At 29.7% G+C, this 27,347-nt stretch overlaps 1 protein-coding gene across 1 annotated transcript in view; it reads right to left on the bottom strand.

Annotated features, from left to right (window-relative positions):
* Positions 1-27,347, bottom strand: part of LOC137398116 (E3 ubiquitin-protein ligase RNF213-like) — an 82,788-nt gene that overhangs the window by 28,454 nt on the left and 26,987 nt on the right. The window contains exons 9-11 of the mRNA XM_068084225.1: positions 24,467-24,639; positions 24,114-24,260; positions 17,071-17,310 (exon numbers count right to left, since the gene is read on the bottom strand). Coding sequence (XP_067940326.1) covers positions 17,071-17,310; positions 24,114-24,260; positions 24,467-24,639 — 560 coding nt within the window. The remainder of the gene's footprint in view (positions 1-17,070; positions 17,311-24,113; positions 24,261-24,466; positions 24,640-27,347) is intronic.

Raw genomic sequence — 27,347 nt, 5'->3', positions numbered from 1 at the left:
ATATTAAACTATATAGAGTTATAAACTGTTACTGTGGTACTTATAAACACTTCTACTTATATTAAACTATATAGAGTTATTAACTGTCACTGAGGTACTTATAAACACTTCTACCTATATTAAACTATATAGAGTTATAAACTGCTACTGATGTACTTATAAACACTTCTACTTATATTAAACTATATATAGTTATAAACTGTTACTGAGGTACTTATAATCACTTATACCTATATTAAACTATATAGATATAAACTGTTAATGAGGTACTTATAAACACTTCTACTTATATTAAACTATATAGAGTTATAAACTGTGACTGAGGTACTTATAAACACTTCTACTTATATTAAACTATATAGAGATATAAACTGTTACTTAGGTACTTATAAACACTTCTACCTGTATTAAACTATATAGAGTTATAAACTGTTACTGAGGTACTTATAAACACTTCTACCTATATTAAACTATATAGAGTTATAAACTGTTACTGAGGTACTTATAAACACTTCTACCTATATTAAACTATATAGAGTTATAAACTGTTACTGAGGTTCTTATAAACACTTCTACTTATATCAAACTATATGGAGTTATAAACTGTTACTGAGGTACTTTTAAACACTTCTACTTATATTAAACTATATAGAGTTATAAACTGTTACTGAGGTACTTATAAACACTTCTACCTATATTAAACTATATATAGTTATAAATTGTTACTGAGGTACTTATAAACACTTCTACTTATATTAAACTATATAGAGTTATTAACTGTCACTGAGGTACTTATAAACACTTCTACCTATATTAAACTATATAGAGTTATAAACTGCTACTGATGTACTTATAAACACTTCTACTTATATTAAACTATATATAGTTATAAACTGTTACTGAGGTACTTATAAACACTTATACCTATATTAAACTATATAGATATAAACTGTTAATGAGGTACTTATAAACACTTCTACTTATATTAAACTATATAGAGTTATAAACTGTGACTGAGGTACTTATAAACACTTCTACTTATATTAAACTATATAGAGATATAAACTGTCACTGAGGTACTTATAAACACTTCTACCTATATTAAACTATATAGAGTTATAAACTGCTACTGATGTACTTATAAACACTTCTACTTATATTAAACTATATATAGTTATAAACTGTTACTGAGGTACTTATAAACACTTATACCTATATTAAACTATATAGATATAAACTGTTAATGAGGTACTTATAAACACTTCTACTTATATTAAACTATATAGAGTTATAAACTGTGACTGAGGTACTTATAAACACTTCTACTTATATTAAACTATATAGAGATATAAACTGTTACTTAGGTACTTATAAACACTTCTACCTGTATTAAACTATATAGAGTTATAAACTGTTACTGTGGTACTTATAAACACTTCTACTTATATTAAACTATATAGAGTTATTAACTGTCACTGAGGTACTTATAAACACTTCTACTTATATTAAACTATATAGAGTTATAAACTGTTACTGTGGTACTTATAACCACTTCTACCTATATTAAACTATATATAGTTATAAACTGTTACTGAAGTACTTATAAACACTTGTACTTATATTAAACTATACAGAGTTAAAAACTGTTACTGTGGTACTTATAACCACTTCTACCTATATTAAACTATATAGAGTTATAAACTGTTACTGTGGTACCTATAAACACTTCTACTTATATTAAACTATATAGAGTTATAAACTGTTACTGAGGTGCCTATAAACACTTCTACTTGTATTAAACTATATAGAGTTAAAAACTGTTACTGTGGTACTTATAAACACTTCTACCTATATTAAACTATATAGAGATATAAACTGTTACTGAGGTACTTATAAACACTTCTACCTATATTAAACTATATGGAGTTATAAACTGTTAATGAGGTGCTTATAAACACTTCTACCTATATTAAACTATATAGAGTTATAAACTGTTACTGAGGTACTTATAAACACTTCTACCTATATTAAACTATATAGAGATATAAACTGTTACTGTGGTACTTATAACCACTTCTACCTATATTAAACTATATAGAGTTATAAACTGTTACTGTGGTACCTATAAACACTTCTACTTATATTAAACTATATAGAGTTATAAACTGTTACTGTGGTACCTATAAACACTTCTACTTATATTAAACTATATAGAGTTATAAATTGTTACTGATGTACTTATAAACACTTCTACTTATATTAAACTATATAGAGTTATAAATTGTTACTGAGGTACTTATAAAGACTTCTACTTATATTAAACTATATATAGTTATAAATTGTTACTGAGGTACTTATAAACACTTCTACTTATATTAAACTATACAGAGTTAAAAACTGTTACTGTGGTACTTATAACCACTTCTACCTATATTAAACTATATAGAGTTATAAACTGTTACTGTGGTACCTATAAACACTTCTACCTATATTAAACTATATAGAGTTATAAATTGTTACTGATGTACTTATAAACACTTCTACTTATATTAAACTATATAGAGTTATAAACTGTTACTGTGGTACTTATAACCACTTCTACCTATATTAAACTATATAGAGTTATAAACTGTTACTGAGGTACTTATAAATACTTCTACCTATATTAAACTATATAGAGTTATAAACTGTTACTGAAGTACTTATAAACACTTCTACTTATATTAAACTATATAAAGTTATAAATTGTTACTGAGGTACTTATAAACACTTCTACCTATATTAAACTATATAGAGATATAAACTGTTAATGAGGTGCTTATAAACACTTCTACTTATATTAAACTATATAGAGTTATAAACTGTTACTGTGGTACTTATAACCACTTCTACCTATATTAAACTATATATAGTTATAAACTGTTACTGAAGTACTTATAAACACTTGTACTTATATTAAACTATATAGAGTTATAAATTGTTACTGAGGTACTTATAAACACTTCTACATATATTAAACTATATACAGTTATAAACTGTTACTGTGGTACTTATAAACTCTCCTACCTATATTAAACTATATAGAGTTATAAACTGTTAATGAGGTGCTTATAAACACTTCTACCTATATTAAACTATATAGAGTTATAAACTGTTACTGTGGTACTTATAAACACTTCTACTTATATTAAACTATATAGAGTTATAAACTGTTACTGAGGTACTTATAAACACTTCTACCTATATTAAACTACATGGAGTTATAAACTGTTAATGAGGTGCTTATAAACACTTCTACCTATATTAAACTATATAGAGTTATAAACTGTTACTGTGGTACTTATAAACACTTCTACCTATATTAAACTATATAGAGTTATAAACTGTTACTGAGGTACTTATAAATACTTCTACCTATATTAAACTATATAGAGTTATAAACTGTTACTGAAGTACTTATAAACACTTCTACTTATATTAAACTATATAGAGTTATAAACTGTTACTGAGGTACTTATAAACATTTCTACCTATATTAAACTATATAGAGTTATAAACTGTTACTAAGGTACTTATAAACACTTCTACCTATATTAAACTATATAGAGTTATAAACTGTTACTGAGGCACTTATAAACACTTATACCTATATTAAACTATATAGAGATATAAACTGTTACTGAGGTACTTATAAACACTTCTACCTATATTAAACTATATGGAGTTATAAACTGTTAATGAGGTGCTTATAAACACTTCTACCTATATTAAACTATATATAGTTATAAACTGTTACTGAAGTACTTATAAACACTTGTACTTATATTAAACTATATAGAGTTATAAATTGTTACTGAGGTACTTATAAACACTTCTACATATATTAAACTATATACAGTTATAAACTGTTACTGTGGTACTTATAAACTCTCCTACCTATATTAAACTATATAGAGTTATAAACTGTTAATGAGGTGCTTATAAACACTTCTACCTATATTAAACTGTATAGAGTTATAAACTGTTACTGTGGTACTTATAAACACTTCTACTTATATTAAACTATATAGAGTTATAAACTGTTACTGAGGTACTTATAAACACTTCGACCTATATTAAACTATATGGAGTTATAAACTGTTAATGAGGTGCTTATAAACACTTCTACCTATATTAAACTATATAGAGTTATAAACTGTTACTGTGGTACTTATAAACACTTCTACCTATATTAAACTATATAGAGTTATAAACTGTTACTGAGGTACTTATAAATACTTCTACCTATATTAAACTATATAGAGTTATAAACTGTTACTGAAGTACTTATAAACACTTCTACTTATATTAAACTATATAGAGTTATAAACTGTTACTGAGGTACTTATAAACATTTCTACCTATATTAAACTATATAGAGTTATAAACTGTTACTAAGGTACTTATAAACACTTCTACCTATATTAAACTATATAGAGTTATAAACTGTTACTGAGGCACTTATAAACACTTATACCTATATTAAACTATATAGAGATATAAACTGTTACTGAGGTACTTATAAACACTTCTACCTATATTAAACTATATGGAGTTATAAACTGTTAATGAGGTGCTTATAAACACTTCTACCTATATTAAACTATATAGAGTTATAAACTGTTACTGTGGTACTTATAAACACTTCTACCTATATTAAACGATATAGAGTTATAAACTGTTACTGAGGTACTTATAAACACTTCTACCTATATTAAACTATATAGAGATATAAACTGTTACTGAGGTACCTATAAACACTTCTACCTATATTAAACTATATGGAGTTATAAACTGTTAATGAGGTGCTTATAAACACTTCTACCTATATTAAACTATATAGAGTTATAAACTGTTACTGTGGTACTTATAAACACTTCTACCTATATTAAACGATATAGAGTTATAAACTGTTACTGAGGTACTTATAAACACTTCTACCTATATTAAACTATATAGAGATATAAACTGTTACTGAGGTACCTATAAATACTTCTACCTATATTAAACTATATAGAGTTATAAACTGTTACTGCAGTACTTATAAACACTTCTACTTATATTAAACTATAGAGTTATAAACTGTTACTGAGGTACTTATAAACACTTCTACCTATATTAAACTATATAGAGATATAAACTGTTACTGAGGTACTTATAAACACTTCTACCTATATTAAACTATATGGAGTTATAAACTGTTAATGAGGTGCTTATAAACACTTCTACCTATATTAAACTATATAGAGTTATAAACTGTTACTGTGGTACTTATAAACACTTCTACCTATATTAAACTATATGGAGTTATAAACTGTTACTGAGGTACTTATAAATACTTCTACCTATCTTAAACTATATAGAGTTATAAACTGTTACTGAAGTACTTATAAACACTTCTACTTATATTAAACTATAGAGTTATAAACTGTTACTGAGGTACTTATAAACACTTTTACCTATATTAAACTATATAGAGTTATAAACTGTTACTGAGGTACTTATAAACACTTCTACCTATATTAAACTATATAGAGTTATAAACTGTTACTGTGGTACTTATAAACTCTTCTACCTATATTAAACTATATAGAGTTATAAACTGTTACTGAGGTACTTATAAACTCTTCTACTTATATTAAACTATATAGAGTTATTAACTGTTACTGAGGTAATTATAAACTCTTCTACTTATATTAAACTATATAGAGTTATAAACTGTTACTGAGGTGCTTATAAACACTTCTACCTAAATTAAATTATATAGAGTTATAAACTGTTAATGAGGTGCTTATAAACACTTCTACTTATATTAAACTATATAGAGTTATAAACTGTTACTGAGGTACTTATAAACACTTCTACCTATATTAAACTATATAGAGTTATAAACTGTTACTGTGGTACTTATAAACACTTCTACTTATATTAAACTATATAGAGTTATTAACTGTCACTGAGGTACTTATAAACACTTCTACTTATATTAAACTATATAGAGTTATAAACTGTTACTGTGGTACTTATAACCACTTCTACCTATATTAAACTATATATAGTTATAAACTGTTACTGAAGTACTTATAAACACTTGTACTTATATTAAACTATACAGAGTTAAAAACTGTTACTGTGGTACTTATAACCACTTCTACCTATATTAAACTATATAGAGTTATAAACTGTTACTGTGGTACCTATAAACACTTCTACTTATATTAAACTATATAGAGTTATAAACTGTTACTGAGGTACTTATAAACACTTCTACCTATATTAAACTATATAGAGTTATAAACTGTTACTGAGGTACTTATAAACACTTCTACCTATATTAAACTATATAGAGTTATAAACTGTTACTGAGGTTCTTATAAACACTTCTACTTATATCAAACTATATGGAGTTATAAACTGTTACTGAGGTACTTTTAAACACTTCTACTTATATTAAACTATATAGAGTTATAAACTGTTACTGAGGTACTTATAAACACTTCTACCTATATTAAACTATATATAGTTATAAATTGTTACTGAGGTACTTATAAACACTTCTACTTATATTAAACTATATAGAGTTATTAACTGTCACTGAGGTACTTATAAACACTTCTACCTATATTAAACTATATAGAGTTATAAACTGCTACTGATGTACTTATAAACACTTCTACTTATATTAAACTATATATAGTTATAAACTGTTACTGAGGTACTTATAAACACTTATACCTATATTAAACTATATAGATATAAACTGTTAATGAGGTACTTATAAACACTTCTACTTATATTAAACTATATAGAGTTATAAACTGTGACTGAGGTACTTATAAACACTTCTACTTATATTAAACTATATAGAGATATAAACTGTCACTGAGGTACTTATAAACACTTCTACCTATATTAAACTATATAGAGTTATAAACTGCTACTGATGTACTTATAAACACTTCTACTTATATTAAACTATATATAGTTATAAACTGTTACTGAGGTACTTATAAACACTTATACCTATATTAAACTATATAGATATAAACTGTTAATGAGGTACTTATAAACACTTCTACTTATATTAAACTATATAGAGTTATAAACTGTGACTGAGGTACTTATAAACACTTCTACTTATATTAAACTATATAGAGATATAAACTGTTACTTAGGTACTTATAAACACTTCTACCTGTATTAAACTATATAGAGTTATAAATTGTTACTGAGGTACTTATAAACACTTCTACCTATATTAAACTATATAGAGTTATAAACTGTTACTGTGGTACTTATAAACACTTCTACTTATATTAAACTATATAGAGTTATTAACTGTCACTGAGGTACTTATAAACACTTCTACCTATATTAAACTATATAGAGTTATAAACTGCTACTGATGTACTTATAAACACTTCTACTTATATTAAACTATATATAGTTATAAACTGTTACTGAGGTACTTATAAACACTTATACCTATATTAAACTATATAGATATAAACTGTTAATGAGGTACTTATAAACACTTCTACTTATATTAAACTATATAGAGTTATAAACTGTGACTGAGGTACTTATAAACACTTCTACTTATATTAAACTATATAGAGATATAAACTGTTACTTAGGTACTTATAAACACTTCTACCTGTATTAAACTATATAGAGTTATAAACTGTTACTGTGGTACTTATAAACACTTCTACTTATATTAAACTATATAGAGTTATTAACTGTCACTGAGGTACTTATAAACACTTCTACTTATATTAAACTATATAGAGTTATAAACTGTTACTGTGGTACTTATAACCACTTCTACCTATATTAAACTATATATAGTTATAAACTGTTACTGAAGTACTTATAAACACTTGTACTTATATTAAACTATACAGAGTTAAAAACTGTTACTGTGGTACTTATAACCACTTCTACCTATATTAAACTATATAGAGTTATAAACTGTTACTGTGGTACCTATAAACACTTCTACTTATATTAAACTATATAGAGTTATAAACTGTTACTGAGGTGCCTATAAACACTTCTACTTGTATTAAACTATATAGAGTTAAAAACTGTTACTGTGGTACTTATAAACACTTCTACCTATATTAAACTATATAGAGATATAAACTGTTACTGAGGTACTTATAAACACTTCTACCTATATTAAACTATATGGAGTTATAAACTGTTAATGAGGTGCTTATAAACACTTCTACCTATATTAAACTATATAGAGTTATAAACTGTTACTGAGGTACTTATAAACACTTCTACCTATATTAAACTATATAGAGATATAAACTGTTACTGTGGTACTTATAACCACTTCTACCTATATTAAACTATATAGAGTTATAAACTGTTACTGTGGTACCTATAAACACTTCTACTTATATTAAACTATATAGAGTTATAAACTGTTACTGTGGTACCTATAAACACTTCTACTTATATTAAACTATATAGAGTTATAAATTGTTACTGATGTACTTATAAACACTTCTACTTATATTAAACTATATAGAGTTATAAATTGTTACTGAGGTACTTATAAAGACTTCTACTTATATTAAACTATATATAGTTATAAATTGTTACTGAGGTACTTATAAACACTTCTACTTATATTAAACTATACAGAGTTAAAAACTGTTACTGTGGTACTTATAACCACTTCTACCTATATTAAACTATATAGAGTTATAAACTGTTACTGTGGTACCTATAAACACTTCTACCTATATTAAACTATATAGAGTTATAAATTGTTACTGATGTACTTATAAACACTTCTACTTATATTAAACTATATAGAGTTATAAACTGTTACTGTGGTACTTATAACCACTTCTACCTATATTAAACTATATAGAGTTATAAACTGTTACTGAGGTACTTATAAATACTTCTACCTATATTAAACTATATAGAGTTATAAACTGTTACTGAAGTACTTATAAACACTTCTACTTATATTAAACTATATAAAGTTATAAATTGTTACTGAGGTACTTATAAACACTTCTACCTATATTAAACTATATAGAGATATAAACTGTTAATGAGGTGCTTATAAACACTTCTACTTATATTAAACTATATAGAGTTATAAACTGTTACTGTGGTACTTATAACCACTTCTACCTATATTAAACTATATATAGTTATAAACTGTTACTGAAGTACTTATAAACACTTGTACTTATATTAAACTATATAGAGTTATAAATTGTTACTGAGGTACTTATAAACACTTCTACATATATTAAACTATATACAGTTATAAACTGTTACTGTGGTACTTATAAACTCTCCTACCTATATTAAACTATATAGAGTTATAAACTGTTAATGAGGTGCTTATAAACACTTCTACCTATATTAAACTATATAGAGTTATAAACTGTTACTGTGGTACTTATAAACACTTCTACTTATATTAAACTATATAGAGTTATAAACTGTTACTGAGGTACTTATAAACACTTCTACCTATATTAAACTACATGGAGTTATAAACTGTTAATGAGGTGCTTATAAACACTTCTACCTATATTAAACTATATAGAGTTATAAACTGTTACTGTGGTACTTATAAACACTTCTACCTATATTAAACTATATAGAGTTATAAACTGTTACTGAGGTACTTATAAATACTTCTACCTATATTAAACTATATAGAGTTATAAACTGTTACTGAAGTACTTATAAACACTTCTACTTATATTAAACTATATAGAGTTATAAACTGTTACTGAGGTACTTATAAACATTTCTACCTATATTAAACTATATAGAGTTATAAACTGTTACTAAGGTACTTATAAACACTTCTACCTATATTAAACTATATAGAGTTATAAACTGTTACTGAGGCACTTATAAACACTTATACCTATATTAAACTATATAGAGATATAAACTGTTACTGAGGTACTTATAAACACTTCTACCTATATTAAACTATATGGAGTTATAAACTGTTAATGAGGTGCTTATAAACACTTCTACCTATATTAAACTATATATAGTTATAAACTGTTACTGAAGTACTTATAAACACTTGTACTTATATTAAACTATATAGAGTTATAAATTGTTACTGAGGTACTTATAAACACTTCTACATATATTAAACTATATACAGTTATAAACTGTTACTGTGGTACTTATAAACTCTCCTACCTATATTAAACTATATAGAGTTATAAACTGTTAATGAGGTGCTTATAAACACTTCTACCTATATTAAACTGTATAGAGTTATAAACTGTTACTGTGGTACTTATAAACACTTCTACTTATATTAAACTATATAGAGTTATAAACTGTTACTGAGGTACTTATAAACACTTCGACCTATATTAAACTATATGGAGTTATAAACTGTTAATGAGGTGCTTATAAACACTTCTACCTATATTAAACTATATAGAGTTATAAACTGTTACTGTGGTACTTATAAACACTTCTACCTATATTAAACTATATAGAGTTATAAACTGTTACTGAGGTACTTATAAATACTTCTACCTATATTAAACTATATAGAGTTATAAACTGTTACTGAAGTACTTATAAACACTTCTACTTATATTAAACTATATAGAGTTATAAACTGTTACTGAGGTACTTATAAACATTTCTACCTATATTAAACTATATAGAGTTATAAACTGTTACTAAGGTACTTATAAACACTTCTACCTATATTAAACTATATAGAGTTATAAACTGTTACTGAGGCACTTATAAACACTTATACCTATATTAAACTATATAGAGATATAAACTGTTACTGAGGTACTTATAAACACTTCTACCTATATTAAACTATATGGAGTTATAAACTGTTAATGAGGTGCTTATAAACACTTCTACCTATATTAAACTATATAGAGTTATAAACTGTTACTGTGGTACTTATAAACACTTCTACCTATATTAAACGATATAGAGTTATAAACTGTTACTGAGGTACTTATAAACACTTCTACCTATATTAAACTATATAGAGATATAAACTGTTACTGAGGTACCTATAAACACTTCTACCTATATTAAACTATATGGAGTTATAAACTGTTAATGAGGTGCTTATAAACACTTCTACCTATATTAAACTATATAGAGTTATAAACTGTTACTGTGGTACTTATAAACACTTCTACCTATATTAAACGATATAGAGTTATAAACTGTTACTGAGGTACTTATAAACACTTCTACCTATATTAAACTATATAGAGATATAAACTGTTACTGAGGTACCTATAAATACTTCTACCTATATTAAACTATATAGAGTTATAAACTGTTACTGCAGTACTTATAAACACTTCTACTTATATTAAACTATAGAGTTATAAACTGTTACTGAGGTACTTATAAACACTTCTACCTATATTAAACTATATAGAGATATAAACTGTTACTGAGGTACTTATAAACACTTCTACCTATATTAAACTATATGGAGTTATAAACTGTTAATGAGGTGCTTATAAACACTTCTACCTATATTAAACTATATAGAGTTATAAACTGTTACTGTGGTACTTATAAACACTTCTACCTATATTAAACTATATGGAGTTATAAACTGTTACTGAGGTACTTATAAATACTTCTACCTATCTTAAACTATATAGAGTTATAAACTGTTACTGAAGTACTTATAAACACTTCTACTTATATTAAACTATAGAGTTATAAACTGTTACTGAGGTACTTATAAACACTTTTACCTATATTAAACTATATAGAGTTATAAACTGTTACTGAGGTACTTATAAACACTTCTACCTATATTAAACTATATAGAGTTATAAACTGTTACTGTGGTACTTATAAACTCTTCTACCTATATTAAACTATATAGAGTTATAAACTGTTACTGAGGTACTTATAAACTCTTCTACTTATATTAAACTATATAGAGTTATTAACTGTTACTGAGGTAATTATAAACTCTTCTACTTATATTAAACTATATAGAGTTATAAACTGTTACTGAGGTGCTTATAAACACTTCTACCTAAATTAAATTATATAGAGTTATAAACTGTTAATGAGGTGCTTATAAACACTTCTACTTATATTAAACTATATAGAGTTATAAACTGTTACTGAGGTACTTATAAACACTTCTACCTATATTAAACTATATAGAGTTATAAACTGTTACTGTGGTACTTATAAACACTTCTACTTATATTAAACTATATAGAGTTATTAACTGTCACTGAGGTACTTATAAACACTTCTACTTATATTAAACTATATAGAGTTATAAACTGTTACTGTGGTACTTATAACCACTTCTACCTATATTAAACTATATATAGTTATAAACTGTTACTGAAGTACTTATAAACACTTGTACTTATATTAAACTATACAGAGTTAAAAACTGTTACTGTGGTACTTATAACCACTTCTACCTATATTAAACTATATAGAGTTATAAACTGTTACTGTGGTACCTATAAACACTTCTACTTATATTAAACTATATAGAGTTATAAACTGTTACTGAGGTGCCTATAAACACTTCTACTTGTATTAAACTATATAGAGTTAAAAACTGTTACTGTGGTACTTATAAACACTTCTACCTATATTAAACTATATAGAGATATAAACTGTTACTGAGGTACTTATAAACACTTCTACCTATATTAAACTATATGGAGTTATAAACTGTTAATGAGGTGCTTATAAACACTTCTACCTATATTAAACTATATAGAGTTATAAACTGTTACTGAGGTACTTATAAACACTTCTACCTATATTAAACTATATAGAGATATAAACTGTTACTGTGGTACTTATAACCACTTCTACCTATATTAAACTATATAGAGTTATAAACTGTTACTGTGGTACCTATAAACACTTCTACTTATATTAAACTATATAGAGTTATAAACTGTTACTGTGGTACCTATAAACACTTCTACTTATATTAAACTATATAGAGTTATAAATTGTTACTGATGTACTTATAAACACTTCTACTTATATTAAACTATATAGAGTTATAAATTGTTACTGAGGTACTTATAAAGACTTCTACTTATATTAAACTATATATAGTTATAAATTGTTACTGAGGTACTTATAAACACTTCTACTTATATTAAACTATACAGAGTTAAAAACTGTTACTGTGGTACTTATAACCACTTCTACCTATATTAAACTATATAGAGTTATAAACTGTTACTGTGGTACCTATAAACACTTCTACCTATATTAAACTATATAGAGTTATAAATTGTTACTGAGGTACTTATAAACACTTCTACCTATATTAAACTATATAGAGTTATAAACTGTTACTGTGGTACTTATAAACACTTCTACTTATATTAAACTATATAGAGTTATTAACTGTCACTGAGGTACTTATAAACACTTCTACCTATATTAAACTATATAGAGTTATAAACTGCTACTGATGTACTTATAAACACTTCTAACACTTCTACTTATATTAAACTATATATAGTTATAAACTGTTACTGAGGTACTTATAAACACTTATACCTATATTAAACTATATAGATATAAACTGTTAATGAGGTACTTATAAACACTTCTACTTATATTAAACTATATAGAGTTATAAACTGTGACTGAGGTACTTATAAACACTTCTACTTATATTAAACTATATAGAGATATAAACTGTTACTTAGGTACTTATAAACACTTCTACCTGTATTAAACTATATAGAGTTATAAACTGTTACTGAGGTACTTATAAACACTTCTACCTATATTAAACTATATAGAGTTATAAACTGTTACTGAGGTACTTATAAACACTTCTACCTATATTAAACTATATAGAGTTATAAACTGTTACTGAGGTTCTTATAAACACTTCTACTTATATCAAACTATATGGAGTTATAAACTGTTACTGAGGTACTTTTAAACACTTCTACTTATATTAAACTATATAGAGTTATAAACTGTTACTGAGGTACTTATAAACACTTCTACCTATATTAAACTATATATAGTTATAAATTGTTACTGAGGTACTTATAAACACTTCTACTTATATTAAACTATATAGAGTTATTAACTGTCACTGAGGTACTTATAAACACTTCTACCTATATTAAACTATATAGAGTTATAAACTGCTACTGATGTACTTATAAACACTTCTACTTATATTAAACTATATATAGTTATAAACTGTTACTGAGTTACTTATAAACACTTATACCTATATTAAACTATATAGATATAAACTGTTAATGAGGTACTTATAAACACTTCTACTTATATTAAACTATATAGAGTTATAAACTGTGACTGAGGTACTTATAAACACTTCTACTTATATTAAACTATATAGAGATATAAACTGTCACTGAGGTACTTATAAACACTTCTACCTATATTAAACTATATAGAGTTATAAACTGCTACTGATGTACTTATAAACACTTCTACTTATATTAAACTATATATAGTTATAAACTGTTACTGAGGTACTTATAAACACTTATACCTATATTAAACTATATAGATATAAACTGTTAATGAGGTACTTATAAACACTTCTACTTATATTAAACTATATAGAGTTATAAACTGTGACTGAGGTACTTATAAACACTTCTACTTATATTAAACTATATAGAGATATAAACTGTTACTTAGGTACTTATAAACACTTCTACCTGTATTAAACTATATAGAGTTATAAATTGTTACTGAGGTACTTATAAACACTTCTACCTATATTAAACTATATAGAGTTATAAACTGTTACTGTGGTACTTATAAACACTTCTACTTATATTAAACTATATAGAGTTATTAACTGTCACTGAGGTACTTATAAACACTTCTACCTATATTAAACTATATAGAGTTATAAACTGCTACTGATGTACTTATAAACACTTCTACTTATATTAAACTATATATAGTTATAAACTGTTACTGAGGTACTTATAAACACTTATACCTATATTAAACTATATAGATATAAACTGTTAATGAGGTACTTATAAACACTTCTACTTATATTAAACTATATAGAGTTATAAACTGTGACTGAGGTACTTATAAACACTTCTACTTATATTAAACTATATAGAGATATAAACTGTTACTTAGGTACTTATAAACACTTCTACCTGTATTAAACTATATAGAGTTATAAACTGTTACTGAGGTACTTATAAACACTTCTACCTATATTAAACTATATAGAGTTATAAACTGTTACTGAGGTACTTATAAACACTTCTACCTATATTAAACTATATAGAGTTATAAACTGTTACTGAGGTTCTTATAAACACTTCTACTTATATCAAACTATATGGAGTTATAAACTGTTACTGAGGTACTTTTAAACACTTCTACTTATATTAAACTATATAGAGTTATAAACTGTTACTGAGGTACTTATAAACACTTCTACCTATATTAAACTATATAGAGTTATTAACTGTTACTGAGGTACTTATAACCATTTCTACCTATATTAAACTTTATAGAGTTGTAGACTGCTGCTGAGTTACTTATAAACACTTCTACCTATATTAAACTATATAGAGTTATAAACTGTTACTGAGGTACTTATAAACACTTCTACTTATATCAAACTATATGGAGTTATAAACTGTTACTGAGGTACTTTTAAACACTTCTACTTATATTAAACTATATAGAGTTATAAACTGTTACTGAGGTACTTATAAACACTTCTACCTATATTAAACTATATAGAGTTATTAACTGTTACTGAGGTACTTATAACCACTTCTACCTATATTAAACTTTATAGAGTTGTAGACTGCTGCTGAGTTACTTATAAACACTTCTACCTATATTAAACTATATAGAGTTATAAACTGTTACTGAGGTACTTATAAACACTTCTACTTATATCAAACTATATGGAGTTATAAACTGTTACTGAGGTACTTTTAAACACTTCTACTTATATTAAACTATATAGAGTTATAAACTGTTACTGAGGTACTTATAAACACTTCTACCTATATTAAACTATATAGAGTTATAAACTGTGACTGAGGTACTTATAAACACTTCTACTTATATTAAACTATATAGAGATATAAACTGTTACTTAGGTACTTATAAACACTTCTACCTATATTAAACTATATAGAGTTATAAACTGTTACTGAGGTACTTATAAACACTTCTACCTATATTAAACTATATAGAGTTATAAACTGTTACTGAGGTACTTATAAACACTTCTACCTATATTAAACTATATAGAGTTATTAACTGTTACTGAGGTACTTATAACCACTTCTACCTATATTAAACTTTATAGAGTTGTAGACTGCTGCTGAGTTACTTATAAACACTTCTACCTATATTAAACTATATAGAGTTATAAACTGTTACTGAGGTACTTATAAACACTTCTACTTATATTAAACTATATGGAGTTATAAACTGTTACTGAGGTACTTATAAACACTTCTACTTATATTAAACTATATAGAGTTATAAACTGTTACTGAGGTACTTATAAACACTTCTACCTATATTAAACTATATAGAGTTATAAACTGTGACTGAGGTACTTATAAACACTTCTACTTATATTAAACTCTATAGAGATATAAACTGTTACTTAGGTACTTATAAACTCTTCTACCTATATTAAACTATATAGAGTTATAAACTGTTACTGATGAAACTGATGTTACTGTTACTGTACTTATAAAAACCTAACTTGTCCGCCTCAGGCAATGAAACAAAATAAATCAATGGTTACTGTGTGAAATGCAACTTGAAATCTAAAACATTTTTCTCGTATCAAATTACAGTCATTTGTTTTCAGAAACCCGTTGATATCTCGGCTTTGTCCTCCTAACAAAAGTTAAGTTGTAATTTGTTTAAAATTTAATATTAGTCTAACTTTTTTATTGATATTACTTGACAGAATGTAGATGCATGTATTGCTCATTGTAGTTTGTAACATACGTGCCGCCGGTGCCAAACAGACCAGCTTGAACCAGCCCGATAGAGTCAGTTGTTGGCATGTCATCATCGCTGTTGTCAAGTTCCTCAAAGGTAGGGCAGTGTCTCATGAATATCTCCATGGGTTGAAATTTTCGGTCATCTGGATCAAAGCCTCCAAAGTTCCTCTTGACACTGTGTTTTAGCTGATTCTTGTTTAGTTTGCCAGTTTGTCGTGCAAAGCCGACCACCATTTTCATTAGACTGGAATAAAAATGACTTATGGCTATTTAACTCTTTCGATGCCGTAGACACATAATTGTGACTTTAATCCCGTAGCAACTCCATAGTAACTTCATTTTATTATTCGTTGACAACATAACCCACGATCTTTAGGACTTTCAAGATATTGACAACGTTGTTTGAAGACATCCTTATACAATTAGCCTAAAACAACCAAGCAATTTTAAACATTTTGTTAGAGAACTACTAACCTAAAAACAAACAATTTTTGGGTGATTTCATCAAGTACCACGCGCGAGTCAGAAAACAGGTAATTACTTACGTTGATGACGTTATAGCTATTTCAGATTAAGATTTTCGTAATTATACAGATAATTAATGTAGCAGCAGTGACTCTGATAGAGGTGAAAGTAATAGTTTTGTAAGAGTATGGAACATTGTGGAAGATCGTCTTAGCTTCGTAGCGATCGCTTCACATAGCTTTATCATTGCACATTGTATAGATACATTGAACTTTTTGTTTAGCAGTGTTAGTTAAAATGTTGACAAAGTAAAATATATTACGAAAATTTTTATAAATGGAATTTTGAATTGAAAAAAATATTGTATACATATCATAAAGCAATATCGGCAAATTTCGGTAAAATCGCCTGCACTAGGCCGATAGCTAAACTTGTACGTGGATGGCAGTAAAAGGGTTAAGCCATTTAGTTTCCTTTTTTAGACCACCAAACTAAAGCTTATGCTTTATTTTAGGAAAATTTAATTTCCTTGAGACTGTTAAAAGTAATTATTACTAGGGACTGGTCTGGTAATAAAATTACAACGATAGAGCGTTTGAAGTGATCAAAAATAAAATGAGCAAAAAGTAAATTCAAACAGTTAACCCATTCGCAAGCATCGCGAGTGAACTCATGAATTCATATTGTAGCTAGGCTACCAACACGAGTTATCTCGCCTTGAAAATTTACCCATTCCATGTAAAGTAATTTTTAAGTATAGAAGAAAATCATTGATTAGTTATAAAAAGAATTACGGGCCTATCAGAAAAATTTAAAATTATGCCTCAATGATATATCTGGCACAAGTTGTAACCAAAATACTCATTATAGCGACTTAAAATTTCATCGTTCACGATCAATTTTTTCCCAACACCAGAAGTAAATATGCAGGTTCAGAAATGGTAAGACAGTAAAAGACTGCATGAATCAAATTAAAAACAACTTTTAAAAACTGTTATTAACTTTTAATTTTGCCAATTTAAATAGTTATGCTCGAATAAAAATACACTTTTCAGGTAGTCAGCTGTAGTCAGACTAAAGTTATCATTCACTTTCAAATTCACTTTCATTATCATATTGATTCTTATTCTTAGAGCTGTTTATGAAGTCTGAAAAGTCAAGAAGAGAGTTGTTCAACATATTTTTATTATTGGAAACATATTTATGACAGTTTGTTTGAGTTGTATTGGCTTATAGATTTGGTATGTATTGGTTTGAAGGATGATACTCGTGAGGAAAAGTCGGAAATTAGAGTTCCATGATTTTTACGCTCATGGTTAACTGTTATTTATAAAAATATTATTTATAACTTTGTATTATATGTAGCACAACAATAATTTTAACCAAACTACTTATATTTTCAGCATTTTGATTGTGAAATTCTAATTTTGTTCTAGCAAGTGAAGGTTTTCGAAAATCATAAAATTTTTACCACAACCTTCTTTGAGACACATGTCTACATGTAACTAACATGAAGTCTCTATCTGACATTTACCCAATTAGAAAGAAGAGACTTAGCTGGTTATTTTGAAAATTGAATAGGTAACTTACAACAATTCGGTTTCTTGTAGTACTAAGTTAAATTACTGCATTTTTTCTGAGAAATTACTAGTATTTAATGTAGCTCACATTATATTTGGTCGCTGGTGTATGAGTTAATTTTCATGGAATTCTTAAAAATCGTTTTGCTTCTAAAGTATTGCAAACTAATATTTTTAGTAAATTGTTTCTAATCACTGTCTTTTTAAAAAGAAGAATGATTCTAGAAATACTGGAATGTTCTAAAAAACAGCTCTAATTTTGCTGAAAACAGTTTTAGTCAGTAAACCCTCATGCGTTGTAATGGCACTTGAAAGGATAAATGCTGATTTGAGATTCCACTCCACGTATGATGGTTGTTAAGTTGACATATGACAAATCTTACAACACTCTGTGAAATAAAAAATAATCGCCAGTCTTCTAGAAAACCATTTTGAGAATTGCAGTAGATATCATACTGCTAGAAACAATTGCGTACTTAATTAAATAAAATTATTTTTCATTGATCAATTAAATTGAAGAAAAATTTTCGAATTCAAAAGTGCTTGTACCTGTCCTCCAGTAAAGAGAACAAATGTATTATTTGAATCATTAAGCTTTAATGAATTAAAACCTGAAGCAGTTTCACAAAGAACGATGTTGCCTCTGGTTCACTGACACCAACATTCAGAAAATGTTTACAAAAACATCATTTAGTTTAAATTTTATTAAACAGAAAATGGATCTTTAAACTGCCTATTATTGTATACGCAGGCGCTTTCTCGTGCGCCTGATTATGTTACAAGAATTTTGGCTAAGGAAGCCAGATAGGCTTTATAAGGCAAAAGCCTCACACACAGGTTTGCAGGATTATGTACATTTTATGTAGCTTTTTAAGCTTATTGAGGTTCTTAAGTATATATGTAATTAGAGTTAATGTAATGAATTAATTAGAGAGCCTTCTTTTTCTTAATTCAAGCTAGTGAAGACGTGGTGAGTGCTTACAAAACATGGTGTCGAAGGCAAACTCGGTATGCGAAGGAAAGTGCTCAGTGACAATGTTTACTGCTTGAAATTTCTTGTAGACATTCGAAAGTGGTGTAAGAAGCAGTCATAGTGTTGCCAGTGTTTAGTGGTCAAACTTTTGTGTGGACATTCAAGAGTGGTACAAAGAAAAGCAATACAGTGTCGACAGTATTTAGCGTTCAAACTGTCACGTAGTCATTTGAGAGTAGTGTAAGGGAAGGTGATACAGGGTTACAGGAATTAGTTACCTATTCATTTCGAGAAGAGTACATGTTTTGATCACTTTTGTGTATTAATCGAGGTAGCGGCGTTTGTGATTTTTAATGATGACTGCATTCAAGTTCAATGAGTTCAATGTTAATAGATTTTTCAGGTTAGTTATTAACTCTAGTGATGCAGCTAATTCTTATAGGTCTTGGCTATCAGAATTTAACTAATGCGTAGAACTTACCACTCTACAAAAGGGTGAGGCTGAAGGAAGTCAAGACTATGTTAGCGGTCGCATTAAACTGCTTGTGCTATTGAGGGCTATTTTGTAGGTAAAGATGGTTGTGGGGCTTAACAGTTTGTAGAATTTAGTTTGGAGTCTCATGATTCTACTTATGAGAAGGTCATGGATAACCTAAATAGAATTTATGTTGGGGAGGAAATAGTATATGTTAGGACTATGAAATTCGTTACTTGTTCTCAAGAATGTGAAGAAAATGAAAATGATTATATGTTAAGAGTTGAGAAACTCAGCAGGAATTTAAACTTTGGTGGCGATGATAACAGGAAACATTTTGCTTTTGCGATAGCTGTTAATGTACTCAGATAGTCAGCGCTACGTAGGCAATTGATGCAGGAAAGAGATTTAGATTAGGTAAGGTTATCTGACACTCTCAGAGCTATACAACTGGCTTGTGATTCAAAAGCAGTACTAAAAGATGCTAAGGCTAGTGGTTCTGAGGTTTCAGAAGTAGGGGCCATGGTTTCTAGGCAATGTAAAAATAAAACTAGAAGCACCAATTGTTACTCTAGTAAAGGCGCAAAAGTTCATAGAACTTCTTGTAGAGTGTAAGGACTATTATGATAATAGGTCTAAGAACAGGTACCCCAAGGCTGGTTGTAAAACTTCAGGTCATGAGCCTACTAGACATGAATGTAGAAGCTGACATAGAAACTCTAGTCGGTCTTTTAAGTATTTTAGTGTTGATAGTCATAATTGGAGCACTAGGTCTAAGGATGAACATTCACCTAAAAGTGATAAATGTTACAACTGTGGTAGTCGGCAGCACCGGCTTAGCAGTTGTCCTGCTGCAAAGTGCTTTACTTGCAATAGGAAAGGTCATACTAGCATTGACCGTGCTAGTTTTGACGACTATCGGAAACAAGATCTTCACAGGTACCGCTATGATGGAAGTAGCAGTAGCGAAAATGACAGAGGTTCAGGTAGAAAAGACATAGACTACACATGTTCCTGTCACCTTAGTAGGAATAAAATGTTTTTTTTCCTCTAGTCCTAATTGACTAGATGATAAAATAGTAAAAACATTAAAGGGAAACAATATTGAAGTGGATTTTGTGCTTGATACAGGGGCTGAGGTTTCAGCATTAATAGAAAAAGCAGCCAACGGGTTAGATTTACGGTTAGGAGCGCCAGAAACTGTTCTGACACCAATAGATGGTTCTGAGTTAAAGGTAGTAGGTAAAGCAGAGGTTTATTTGAGAAGTAGACACAGATCTATGGTCACTCAAATTCATATTATAAAAGGACTGAGCAAAATCTTTTTAGGCCTAAATGAGTTTAGGCAGCTGAAATTGTTACCTGCTTTAAATGCATTATGTACAAAAGGTTTTAAACCAGTTACATCGTTGCTTCCTAGACCTATTACTGCTGGTCTGTATTGGCGTCTTTCAGATGATGGCAAATCGCAAAACTTGCCAAATAAATCTGATAGCAAATGTAAAATCTTGGGGATGGAAAAGACAGAAATGAAGGTCAACTAGGAAAGTTATCAATGAGGGATGGTACCAGCTCAGAAGAAGTTGTTCCACAAACACAGCTCCGCAGAAGCAGCTTGGGGTCTAACACAAAGTAGTAGTACAGAGCTAATGCAGCCGTAGAGGTTGGCAAGCACCAGCTCCAGCAGGAGATTGAGAATGAGCAGCAGTTCAAGGCTACCTTTACAAACTTGGCTATCCTGAAGGATGGTAGACTGCCAGCTACCCAGGCTAAGAAAAATTCACCTACAGAGAACTGTCTGTCGATGGGGAGGCCCACTTGGCTCTCCACACCTCACATCAGGGAGGTGCAGAGAGGACTGCTTTGTCAGTAACTTGTTTTAGCTGACGGGCTGGTAAGACTCAGTCACAACTTCCTATAGACAACCAGCTGTCTGTTGGCGGGAAAACCCACTTGGCTCCTCACACCTCAAAATAAGGAGGTGCAAAGAACACTGGCTCAACTGTAAGCCGTGAAGTTAGCCATGCTGAAACAGGTGGCGCGCTAGCCCAGGGGAGATTTCTTAGGCTAAAGCGATGGAGGAGCAGAAGGCTCTGCTAAAAATGAGCCCGGCTTTCAGGAGGAGTTTATGGTCCACGCTCTTTACGATTCTGGGTGACCCCGATGCTTAGTTAGTGTGCGCAAGCAGGTAAAGATAAGAGCAGGTATATACTCAAGATTTGCATATTGGAGCTGAAGATGACAGGTTAGGCTGGCGAGAGCTACAATGACCCGGAGAGTACATGTAAATATGGAAGAGGATAATTCAACCCATACCGGTAAAGCCACTTTTGATTTTAGTATGGGTTAACATCTTGTTCACAGGCTACCATCATATTCAGGTAAAAATGCTAAGCTCCTGCTTAACACATTGGCAAGCTCATGATGATTGCATGCTCTATAAGTGGACCAGAGGATAGTATACATGCATGTCAAACACCGTGTCTGAAGCTTTTTGCTTCCTAACATTGTTTATGGTGAAACCTATGTTTGAACCTAAGTGCCTATCTTCAGACTTCAAAGAAAAAGGGGCATGCTGTCTGTATATGCAGGCATCTCTTGTGCACCTGATTATGTTACAATAACTCGGGCTAAAGAAGCCAAATTGGCCTTAGAAGGCAAAAGCCTCTCACACAAGCTTGCAGGATTATGTAGCTTGTTAAGCTCATCGAGATTCTCAAGCATGTAAGTACAAGGATTAATTAGAGAGCACTCGCCTTCCCGCTTCAAGCTAGTGAAAACATGGTGAGAGCTTATAAAATACTTATTAATAATTACCACAGTTTTCAGTTTTACTAAACTTGTGCAGCGCAATTTATTTTTATAGTTGACAACTGAGTGATCGGTGTTGCCAGGGTTATAAAAAAGTTTCTGTACAAAAAATATATTTTTTATTTTAACATGTACCACATTTACTTTTTTTGTCCGACTGAGTAGAGAGACTGCAAAGGCCATTTTTACTCAAAATAACGCAACATGCAACTTTCCATCTTGAGAAGTTTTCAGTTTCACAATTTTTAGTGATTGACCTTAGGATTTGCTGAATTTGAAGTTCGAGTGAAAATCAAGCCAGAAACTGAAGACATGCTTATTGAAACTTTTAAAAAAAACTCTTAAGTTGGTTAAAAAAACTTCAGTTAAAATAAATTACAAAATAACGTAAAAACTGGAAATAAAAAAAAGAGGCAGGGTTTTGTTTGTGGCACAAAGGCAATGATTGTGGCTAGCAAACTGCTATGACATAAGAGGAATAACGATTGCAGCTCACAAGAGTCGCGTCTATCAATTTGTATGCAAGGATGTAAAGTCAAGGCTCTTTGATTGTTAGGCAAAATCATACAGCAGGATAGCCAGTTAGACGTATAGTGTAATTGTTAACGCATATGTCTGCAGAGCTGGAGGTTCCGCATTCAAATCCAGCATAATGCAGTTTTTTGTTGCTAGATTTTAATCGCTATCATTGGATAAATGACAGACGACAGACAGACACTGAGATTTATATATATAGATGATACCTGTAAAAGTCTCTCAGACCAAAAAACTCGGTCATATCTCTTCCTTCTGGTTTTTTAGCTTTGCAGATCTCTTGATACGATTTGGCAAGGTTACCAATGAACTGCTCTGCATGACCGCACACCGCTGTAGAGGATCGGCAGATCTCTCTACAAATAGTTGAAGCTCTGACGTTCCATTTTAACGATTCCAAAACTCACTTAATAACGACTGCGTTTTCACAATAATATATTGAAAATTGTCATGGGGTATGCCTAGTAAGTTAGTATATGTGTCTCGGCTTTCACAATGAAAATTTAGTATACTTTCAGCAATAAATGCAAACTAAAGTGATATAGCTCATTTCTGACAGTACCTTGCAATGATCTGCAACTCATTATCATTGGGTGAACCAATCTGTATGAAAATTCCACGGTTCATTTTAGCAGGATCAAGAGCCCAGTTAGATATGCCTATGAAAGCACATTTCTTGTAGGCAGCAGGTTCTTCATTTCCAACACACCCATTCTCTAGCAGAGGGTGCAATGCCTAGAACATGGTTGAAAGATACGATACGTTTAAAAGTCAAACAAACTAAAAAGTGATAGTATAAAAAAGTTTCAGTTAGGTTCAGTTGATGGTTTACTAACTGATTGTTGCTTGAGACGAACTTGAAACAAAACTTGTGCCTACTAAAAGCGTAGAGGTAGCTAAAAGAGGTAGTTTTCTAGGATCCAAAAACAATTCATCGTTGAATAAATCGGTTTAAAAAAATGCACGATAATTTAACAAACTGCAAAGATTTTACTTAGAAGGAATAAGCTGGTTCACCAATACCTAACAATTTAGAAATTAAACAAAAACCAAAGGTTTGTTAAATTGCTAAAAATTCATGAAAAGGTGAAATGAAAAACCTTCAATAGCAAAAGCAGAATCATTAGAGAAAAAATTTAACTCAAGACATTCATGAAAATTCCCGTATTTCAAATGATTTTTAAATAAACTTTTGCAAATTAAAATGCTAAGTTGATTAACCCGGAATTTTCCCAATTTATGAAAGTCAGTAATTCTTTTCTTTCTTAATTAAAATGAAGTTTCAGAGACAACTAAATTTTACTTAAACTATAGTAAATAGTTGACTCATTTGTGGCAATGAGTTGAATTTGTGTCCATCAACTGCAATTTTAACATTCAGAGGTTTTACACAGGATTCCTACTGTGAAAAGCACTTGCTCCAAATATCTATGAAGAGCATTACCTTGCTTAGTCCAGCGAAATGGTTATTGAAAAAACTTGATCAGCTAATTTTAAAATTAAGATTAAGCAAACAGTTTAAGTGCAACTTAAGAAAATATGAGGTGCATTTGAAAAAGCAAACTGTATTTTGGAGCTTCTACATAATTTAATAATAATAAAACTGTGTATGAACCATAATATGCTACGTTTAAGGGCATGTTCTCTGTATGAGCCATAATATGCTACCTGTAAGGGCATGACTCTGTATGAGCCACAATGTGCTACCTTAAAGGGCATGTTCTCTGTATGAGCCACAATATGCTACCTTTAAGGGCATGTTCTCTGTATGAGCCATAATATGCTACCTTTAAGGGCATGTTCTCTGTATGAGCTATAATATGCTACCTTTAAGGGCATGTTCTCTGTATGAGCCACAATATGCTACCTTTAAGGGCATGTTCTCTGTATGAGCCATAAAATGCTACCTTTAAGGGCATGACTCTGTATGAGCCACAATGTGCTACCTTTAAGGGCATGTTTGCTGTATGAGCCACAATATGCTACCTGTAAAGGCATGACTCTGTATGAGCCACAATGTGCTACCTTTAAGGGCATGTTCTCTGTATGAGCCATAATGCGCTACCTTTAAGGGCAGGTTCTCTGTATGAGCCACAATATGCTACCTTTAAGGGCATGACTCTGGATGAGCCATAATATGCTATCTTTAAGGGCATGACTCTGTATGAGCCACAATATGCTACCTTTAAGGGCATGTTCTCTGTATGAGCCATAATGTGCTACCTTTAAGGGCATGTTCTCTGTATGAGCCAAAATATGCTACCTGTAAGGGCATGACTCTGTATGAGCCACAATGTGCTACCTTTAAGGGCATGTTCTCTGTATGAGCCACAATATGCTACCTGTAAGGGCATGACTCTGTATGAGCCACAATGTGCTACCTTTAAGGGCATGTTCTCTGTATGAGCCATAATATGCTACCTTTAAAGGCATGTTCTCTGTATGAACCATAATATGCTACCTTTAAGGGCATGTTCTCTGTATGAGCCATAATATGCTACTTTTAAGGGCATGTTATCTGCATGAGCCATAATATGGTACCTTTAAAGGCATGTTCTCTGAATGAGCCACAATATGCTACCTGTAAAGTCATGACTCTGTATGAGCCATAATATGCTACCTTTAAGGGCATGTTCTCTGTATGAGCCACAATATGCTACCTTTAAAGGCATGTTCTCTGTATGAGCCACAATATGCTACTTTTAAGGGCATGTTCTCTGTATGAGGCATAATATGCTACCTGTAAGGGCATGACTCTGTATGAGCCACAATGTGCTACCTTTAAGGGCATGTTCTCTATATGAGCCACAATATGCTACCTTTAAGGGCATGTTATCTGTATGAACCATAATATGCTACCTTTAAGGGCATTTTCTCTGTATGAGCCATAATATGCTACATTTAATGGCATGTTCTCTGTATGAGCCACAATATGCTACCTTTAAGGGCATGTTCTCTGTATGAGCCATAATGTGCTACCTTTAAGGGCATGTTCTCTGTATGATCCATAATATGCTACCTTTAAGGGCATGTTCTCTGTATGAGCCACAATATGCTACCTTTAAGGGCATGTTCTCTGTATGGGCCATAATATGCTACCTTTAAGGGCATGTTCTCTGTATGAGCCATAATATGCTACCTTTAAGGGCATGTTCTCTGTATGAGCCATAATGTGCTACTTTTAAGGGCATGTTCTCTGTATGAGCCATAATATGCTACCTGTAAGGGCATGACTCTGTATGAGCCACAATGTGCTACCTTCAAGGGCATGACTCTGTATGAGCCACAATGTGCTACCTTTAAGGGCATGTTCTCTGTATGAGCCATAATATGCTACCTTTAAGGGCATGTTCTCTGTATGAGCCACAATATGCTACCTTTAAGGGCATGTTCTTTGTATGAACCATAATATGCTACCTTTAAGGGCATGTTCTCTGTATGAG

Source organism: Watersipora subatra, chromosome 6 (assembly GCF_963576615.1).
Source record: "Watersipora subatra chromosome 6, tzWatSuba1.1, whole genome shotgun sequence".
Classification (NCBI taxonomy): domain Eukaryota; kingdom Metazoa; phylum Bryozoa; class Gymnolaemata; order Cheilostomatida; family Watersiporidae; genus Watersipora; species Watersipora subatra.
The sequence above is the reverse complement of the archived record's forward strand: the minus strand, read 5'-3'. Positions and strand labels throughout refer to the sequence as shown.